Genomic DNA, 8,900 nt, shown 5'->3' with positions numbered 1-8,900 from the left:
CTACCGCCATCAATGCACTGCTTTTGTAACACATTCTGCTTTCAATAAATTTCAAGACAATTATTGCTAGATGTCAAATCGCCTGCTGTGAAAAATTATTCCTGTTATTATGTGTAATTGTTGGTCTGTTGTAGTTGGACTATTTGCATTACGTGACTTTTTTTCAGAATCTCACAGTATGAGTTGTCTTTAGGACCTCATGCCTAGTTAAAAAGTAACTTTTTTTACAATTATGTTAGATTGCCTCTTCCGTTTTTGAATACAGCCATCGGTACCTAAAAGTAAACGTGACTCTAAATCCATTTATACTAGGGATGGGAAGATTCCCAGATTCACTCGGTGCATCGGTTTAAAATGTTAACAATGCGATGCATCGGTTTAAAAAGTGCGCATCGGATACAAATTGGCATTTGTATCGCGATGCATCGTTTCTAACATATCTGCATCGGTAAATCCCGATTTATTTCTTTATAATTATTAGTAGACATACAATACTTTTATTATTTAGAAAGTGGAAAATATTGTTAGATTGTTTTCTCCCCTCTGAACTGTTTCTCAAGCACGTCTCCCTTCACTGCTGCGTGAATGATGTAGCCTATCACAACACTACAGAGACCGGGGCGTGTCCAGAAAGTCACATAGAGCAGGGATTCTCAACCGGTGGCCCGCGAGATGGCTTAAAATTAACTTAAGTTTTATCCTAAAATGGTCAAAGCACGGCCTCTTTCGTGTTCTGTGATTGATTGCTTTGGACTCGGCGCAGCAAGCCTCATCGCATACAGACTGAACGGCGGCTCAAAACTTTCAACCGCGGCACGCAAACATCATCAGAGACCTGCAAGGGACTGATTTTTTTGTCCCGCTCCTGCAGAAATGTATGTTATTTTGTCCCACTCCCACCAGCAAAAGCCCACATAAAAGTAACCTATACCCCCGCGGAAAAACGGGTCTCTACTTCATCTCTTGACTGCATGAAACAAACCCTCGCACTAATGTAAAAGTAAAGACGATCAGAGTAATAGTAACAATGACACTCTTGCATATCGGAGTCTAGGCACGCATAAGTCCGCTGTTGATTCATGAACTAGTCATGCTTTCGGGGCTCTGATCCATAGTATTTTTGTGTGAAATTTCAAAATATTTGCATAGTTGTCAAAATGAATGTCTTGTGAGTGTTTTATAATGGATGCTCACCCATAGAGGTGGATCTTGTAAGGGTCAGTGGTGTTTATGCACATATGAGCAACAGCATCAACAGATATAGTATGTATTTGCTGTATTTTTCATTTGTATGTTCATTTTATGATGGATACAAACAGTAGATATTCGGTCAGTCCAGTTCAAATGGACAGGTTTAGTGAGTGGTATTTTGGCATCTCCCTGTTGTTCTGTTTGGCAGGTTCACTTACTTTAGAAAAAGTACTCTGTAGTTGTTTAGAATGTCTGAATTAAAGAATTCAGGAGCTTTAAATCTGTCTAATATATTTATAAATAAATAAATATATATAAAAGTCTTGGTTTTACTTGGTTAATAAATAATCAAACTCATTCACTGGCACCGCATCCTCTTTCACATCACCACATAAACTTGATCTAATTAGTTAGTGCTGAATTATCGCATCGTATCGTGATATGGGTGTGTATCGTATTGTATCGCAATATGTCACAAATGTATCGTTAATATATCGGATCGGATACTTTGTATCGAGATGCGTATCGGATCGGCATTATACCTTAGATGCCCAACCCTAATTTATACAAATCTTTTTTCATTCAGATAATCCACTTTATAGTTAATTTTCCAAGTGTACAGTTTGGCACATCCCTATATTTATATTTTATTTTTTTCCTCCTGTGCACATGGTGCCTGTAGGTTGTGCTAAAATTGCTTTCGTGCCATTGTGCCTACTGCGCTTGATTTGAACATCTGTGTTTCTTTTTTTGGGGTGGTCACTTTTCTAAAATGACCTGGGCCATTTTGTGTGTGTATGATTTATTTGTTTGTCATTTTTCTCCATAGGTCATATTACTTTTTTACAGATACGTTTCTCACTGGTGTGTAATCTGCCCTCAAGGGATGTCTCTGCTGAGGAAGACTGTTTTAAAATCTTTTCTGTGGGGAGATTTGTTCATGCTGCAAGCACAGCTCTACCCGAGCATCATGTGTGAAAACACCACATAAACTAGTGTGAGGAATCAAATGACTGGCCAATTAAGTGGAGCTGCTCAGAGAAAAATCAATATTGAGTGATCCAAGTCATTCACCCTCTGGGGGAACATGCGATCATATAGGTAATATCCGTCGAGTTTTCTTAGTTACGCTGTAGATGAATGTACCATTTGCACTAATCTAGGTAATTTTGTTGAGCAGCTCAACTGAAGGTTAGTGATTTTAGAATTGACAGTCCCTCACTATTACACTGGAGAGTCTATGTTGTTCTCAAGTGCTTTCATCCGACTGGCACAAAATCAGTAGGGGATTAAGGCCGATGGCGCTCACTCGCCTTCTACCATGTACCACCCAATGGGGTGAGGATGTAGGAGGGGGCCTGAACTGCCAGTGCCACTGCCATATTTCATTGACTGTCACGCTTTTGCTGCTTGTGCCCCTGTGACGGCCTTCCCCCAGGCTTTCCCCTGTGCTGGAGATTTACCTACCCACTGCACATGAGCAATTTGTCAGGGGCATGTGAGCGAGATCTGCTCTCCCAACACTAGCCAACCTGACTTGAAGCGCTAGAGAAGTAGACAGTTTGAAAAGTGTGGAAATTGCTCAGATTTATCTCAGACATCAATTGCAATGACTGTGTTGGATAACTTGTGAACTCCGCTTGACCAGGCTTAACTTCTCCTGCCTACCTTCCTCTGAACTTTCTGTATTGTTAAGCTGTCTGACCCATCACATAATGGGTTTTATTTGAAGATGTAAGTGCCTTGCTTACATTTTAATCCTTGAAGGTTGGGGATGGAAGAATCGGACACCAGTTCAAAAGAATGTGTCTAATCTTTAAGTGTGCCTTTTTGCCTTGCATCCTTTTTTTTTTTTTTTTTGTACTCGCACTGCAGGAGAGCTATTTGTGTCATGAATTATTTCACGGGCTGCTTAAGCCCAGCTCGAGAAAGTGACAGACAAAAACTCTGGATTTTCGAGCTGAAAAATGTATCGGTGAAAGAATGTGGGCGGGTGCCTCCTGACAGTAGCACAAGTCACGTTAGTCATACGAAACAATAATCGCCAAAGGGGGGTAAAGGAATCTAAACCCCTACAAAGTTTTCAAGAATGAAATGAAATGTTTGCCACAGGGGGTTATAACCATCCGAGTGACTCATGCTGTTTTACTTTTTTCTCTCTCTGTAGAAAATGCATCTTATCCATCATATCTTATAAGTTTGTCTTGTCCTTTCAGTCCTCAGCTTTAACTCCCACCTGTCGTTTATCCTTTTCCCAGACTGTAACAAGTTTAAATGAGACTAAGTATATTTTCTCCTGTTTGTTTTCTATCACAGGCTGGACGTAAGGAGAAGAGCGATGCCTTGAACACGGCCATCGACAGGATGACTAAGAAGACCCGTGACCTGCGCAGACAGGTCTGTTCACCTTGAAGCAGTGCACAGAATCACATTTATTTTGATTATAGGTGTCAACAAGAATACTTTATGTCCTTCTCCTTAATAATAAATCACCCCTGTCCTTTAGATGCATGTTGTGTTTACATTGCACGTTAAAAATGAATACACCAAACCGAGGTGCTCTGAGCGATCATAAGCTAGCTAAAGATTTGTGTGTTTGCGTATTCATAATTTCAGCTGCGGAAGGCTGTGATGGACCACGTGTCGGACTCTTTTCTGGAGACCAATGTTCCACTGCTGGTATTGATCGAGGCTGCCAAGAATGGTAATGAAAAGGAGGTGAAGGAATATGCCCAAGTTTTCCGTGAGCACGCCAACAAACTGATTGAGGTAGGCACCTGTTTTCTGCTCCATAAAGTGCCAATTACTGTCCCTCGTCTGTTGCAGATTTTAAATTCTGGAATTGTTTCAAAACAAATGATGGAACATTATTTGTACTCCTCCAGACTAGCTATTCTTTTGTTTAACGTGGCATCTCGAAGAGAGCACACTGGTGATTGTAGGTTTGTTGTCTTTGATTAAGACATTTGTTGACGTTTTTTATCATACAGATAAGCCCTTTAGGGGTTTATTGCACAGACCAGTCCTGATCCAAAATTGATTTTGTGCACGGACTTGCTTTTGAAGTATTTGTCACTGACATGAAACTAAATGTGAGATGTTTTGTCTGACTAAATGAAATGAAGAGATGAGTCAGGATAGACAGCCTAACCGATTATGCTGGCCGACCACTCAGTTTATCTAATTTTTTTTTTTTTTTTTTTTAACTTTCAGATTTTAGGATGCTGTGCTTGAAAGGGGATGATTTAAGAGACGACTCTTCTCCGGGAGGTTTTTAGTATGCTGACAGCATGCTTGAATGTGCTGCAGAAAAGTTGCATCTCTAAATTCATCCCCATCAAAGCATCGCTTTTGTAACAAATTCGCCGCCTTCAACAGATTTCAAGACAATTACTGTCAGACTTCAAATCACTTGCTGTGAGCAACGTTTCCATTATTATGCATAATCTGTAGATATTGTGAGAACCACGATAGTTCCGTGTGATAGAAGTTTTTAAATATTTACCCTTATTTGTTAGATCATTAGATATTTGTAGGATGTCTGTCAGTTCCCTTATTGACGAGCCGCACCCTTCAACATGAGCCTGAAACGTTCTAATTATACCAGATGAGTATCTGGGTTTATAATAATATATAGCTTTACGGATCACTAATCAAAAGTGCCATAGCCACCCACAAAGCAGAAAAAATAAAGTGTCACTTCCGCAAATAGTTAGTACACACTTGAAGGGGGAAAAAACTTTCTGTTCTGATTCCGACATGCAAGCTGATGTCAAAACGGAATAAATTTTAATCGATAGTCAGCACCATCGCTATTTATGTGGGAATGCAACTGAAGTCTCTGTCATGACTGCTTGATCCAAGCGAGTGTGTCACAGCCCTTTTATCTTTTATGCTTCATATTTTTTTTGTGAAGTGTCAGACAGGAGTCAAACTTCCACTTTATAGTGCGGGACAAATGCAGCAAGGCTGCTGGGTTTACAATGCCGCAGCCAGGGAATCACTGCATTTGTATGGGCAGTCACAACCGTGAATCACATTTTAAGCTCAGCCAAAGAGTGCAACTCCTCCGAGCTCAAGGTTAAGTGTTGCTTCGGTGGGGAAATGCGAAACAGCTGGATATGGTGTCTTATTGATGGACTTCACGAGAAATCTGCATTGTCGTGGCTGTTTGCGGCGACCGTATTCGTGGCCGATAAATAGGCCGCATCTCTTGTGGCGTTTTATTTTCCACATAGATGTTTTTCATGCCGAATCACTGGGGGCTTTATATCTCATGCCCGCCTTGGCAGGGCCAGTGACAAGCTGACAGAAATGTTAGCTATCCTCATTAGTTTTTCAAATCTGTTCATCTTGGTCCCTGTGGTAACGCGTCATCCCACCGACATTTCAGACTGACCTCTCCCCGCAGGGGGCAGGCCCGGCCCTCGTGTGACACGCTGCGTACAGGGGAAGACTGGTGAAGGAAATCAAAGTGAAGGGAAGAGGAGGGGTAATGAGTAAAAGCCTCAGAGTCTCACCGGGGGCTAAAGATAGTCGAAGCATAACACGTCTCCAAAAAGTCACATCCGTCTCTCTTTCTGTCTCTTTCCTCCCTTCCTCGTCTTTTTCAAACGGTTTTAATTGCCTTGATTTGACACCCGCCAGTAGTCGCCCTATATGGATTCCAACCTCAATCCAAACATGGATTACATGAACAAAACATAGGCGCATTTTAATAATTCCATTTGAGGGGCAGTTACAAACGATTATGGTTTGTGTACTTCCCTCACTTGTACCGAGGCAAGGTCTGTTTTTGTCCTTGATTGTTAAATGCAAGCTGCTAGCTTTTCATATTTTGTAAAACTTTTGGATGATGTATGTGTGAAAGTGTAATCGCACATCTGTTACTGCACAGGTAGCTGGGTGATATGGATAAAATGATCACACTTTTTTTCACATCAGTCGATATCGATAACTGTCACGATTAATGTCACATTTTTCCTTCTTTCAAGTTTAAAGGCAGATTTTTGCTCCAATGTGAAAGTTATAAAACTTTGATGGTTAATTGTGGTTTTAAACTATTATTTATGGTCAGAACATGACAAACACTTCACGTTTTTGAAGTCTTTACACTTTTCTAGTCATTTTTCCTTAACAAAATAAATTAAAATAATAAGCCAAAAAAATTCTTAGTTCTACATGTTCTGAGTAATATAGTTTCAAATCAAGAAACAGGTTTGTGTTACCTCATAATATTAATAATAATGTAACATTATTTGTAATGTTATAAATACACATTTGATAGTAGCTTGGGTTAGAATGCATTATGTTCATTATTAAAAACGGTAATATCAGTAAAATTGTAGCAACCTCATTTTTATATGGTGAAAATTATTTTTTTAAGTTTTTTTTTTATATATATAATTAACCATTGGTCTTCCATAGTAACATTTAGATTATGATAAACACAGTTAAAAATCACACATATAGCTCTTCAATACTAGAGTAAAAATGAATTATGGTTTCTATGTATTTGTATGAAAAACGGTAGTCTAAATACATTTAGTGTAACTGCATAAATGCTATAGTTTAATCACATAATACTGTACTTATATTCCGTTACTTCTCCTTCAATACATTTAATGCATGTCTACATTAATATAATAAAGTGACACGAATATCGAAAACGCTGCGCTTCAAACGACTAGCGCTTTTGCCACATAAACATTTATATTAAACATTTATTGAACTCTTATCGTTTATACAGAAATTTATATTGTGCAATAATTATCATTATCTATTTATCGCCCAGTCCTATATACAATTATTTTGTAATTGAGACTTTGTGCCTAAAACACTCGTTACTGGTAAAACGACTGTATTGCACAGCTTTGCGTGACTTACTACTTTAGTATAAAGTAAATTGCTAATGCCCTAAGCCTGTATTCCAGCTGTGTAGAGGGTCAGCTTACGTGTGACCTTCTGTTGTCTGCTTTGTATGGTGGAGGGTAGGTAGAGGGGTTTTGAATATGTAGGTTATAAAAAAAAAAAAATAGCTGCATTGTCTAAAATAGCTGGAGCGTCTCGCTCCTGGTTGGTATCCAATCTGCTGGCAAGGAAATGTATTCATGTGCATTAGGGATTTTTCCTGCATTCATGTAGTTGCCTTCTGTTACAAAACGAACACAGTGGGTTGAAACGATGTGCCATATATGGGAATTCCTCTGTTTGCCGATGGCTTTCATCACTAAGGACGGTCTAATATATTTTTGACAGGCAGTAAAGGCGTGCCTTGCAGCAAGAGATGGTTGCGGAGGGGAAATTATTTTAACCTCTCTTAACTCTGTGCTTGGATTCGCTCTCGTCCTTCAGTACGGTTAAATAATGACCCTGAACCTTTATTATGCTGGGCATAAAAAAAAAGAAAAAGTAATGACAAAGTGCAAGTGTGCATATAAAGTGTGTTTTTTTTTTTCTTTTTTTTTTTTTCTTTCTTCTTCTGAAAGCATGGCCGCGAGTGTCCAACAGATGTTATGAGATGTTTTTATAAAACATTTATATCATATCACAAATATTTGCAATAGACCTTTCTACAGCTGATAATCTGTAACTGACAATATGCACGTATAAACGCATACATACACACATGAATAAATATTCAGCTTTGCATCGCATGAATAAATTATATTTTAAAGCATGTTAAAATAGAAAAACTTTAACTTAAATTGTAATTATATTTCACAATAGTACTGTTTTTATTTCCATTGAATAAATGTGGGCTTAATGAGCATAAGAAAAAAATAGTAAAATAAATCTTAATAAAAATGTTACTGTTTACTATATAACAATTAGGCTATAGTAGCCTACCAAAATTTAATTAATAGTAGAAGTGAAATTTTATTGTAGTCGCTGTAAGCTTTTTCTTTTTTCACTTGCAGTCTTCTAACATGGACAGACATTACATAGTGGATTTCTTGGCATGCTCATTTTACATGCACCTATTGTTGTGGGTGTATTGTTGACATGTCATAGTCTAGAACCTGAATATAAGACAACTTTTTTTTTTTTCTTTTTTTTTCTCCATATGTATTTCCAATGAATCTTCTATTCGGGCCTATACGGTACATAATTTTTTTTTAACAAAGCATAGATAGGCTGAATTACACTCAAATGTCTCTCTGACAGCAGGTGGCGCTTATGGTGCAGCAGGTGTTAAATAGGCTGCTGTCACTTTAAGAACGAATGCGCAGATCCAATCTAATAATGCACATGCGGTTTTCTTACTTTACTCTTTTAGAGATAAATGACTGATGACTGTTTACCCGAATACTAGCCAAAAAGATGATTTTGGGCATGCGTTCAAGCGCAAGGATACATGAAAGAGGAATCAATTCTGTTTGCATGTTTTGTGTGTGTACACAGAAAACACCACACAAGCCTCTTCATGTGCTTGAAAGGTTTAAAACGCTTGAATGTTTAAATCAGCAAGACTTAGAAACACATGCAAAAAAAACATTCAGCAACGATCCGTTTCAACAAATTTTATACATTTTTGTAGCCCGACTGGAAAACGCAGTAGCCCCAGGACACTGGACTAGCGATTTTCGAAGCCCAGGATTTATAGTGTAATGCAGGTTTTTTTCCCCCTGCTCTGTTTAGAGTTTAAATATGGATGTCGTTATTGCTGTGGGGAGGCCATTTAATTTGCAGTACAGTGTAGCATCCAT

At 38.5% G+C, this 8,900-nt stretch overlaps 1 protein-coding gene across 1 annotated transcript in view; it reads left to right on the top strand.

Moving 5' to 3' along the window:
* The window catches only part of ctnna1 (catenin (cadherin-associated protein), alpha 1), a 121,076-nt gene that overhangs the window by 56,534 nt on the left and 55,642 nt on the right, over positions 1–8,900 (top strand). Inside the window, exons 8-9 of the mRNA XM_073820453.1 lie at positions 3,508–3,588; positions 3,808–3,960. Coding sequence (XP_073676554.1) covers positions 3,508–3,588; positions 3,808–3,960 — 234 coding nt within the window. The remainder of the gene's footprint in view (positions 1–3,507; positions 3,589–3,807; positions 3,961–8,900) is intronic.

This window comes from Garra rufa, chromosome 16, assembly GCF_049309525.1.
Source record: "Garra rufa chromosome 16, GarRuf1.0, whole genome shotgun sequence".
Taxonomy (NCBI): domain Eukaryota; kingdom Metazoa; phylum Chordata; class Actinopteri; order Cypriniformes; family Cyprinidae; genus Garra; species Garra rufa.
Note: the sequence above shows the minus strand (reverse complement) of the source record. Positions and strands in the feature narration are given on the sequence as shown.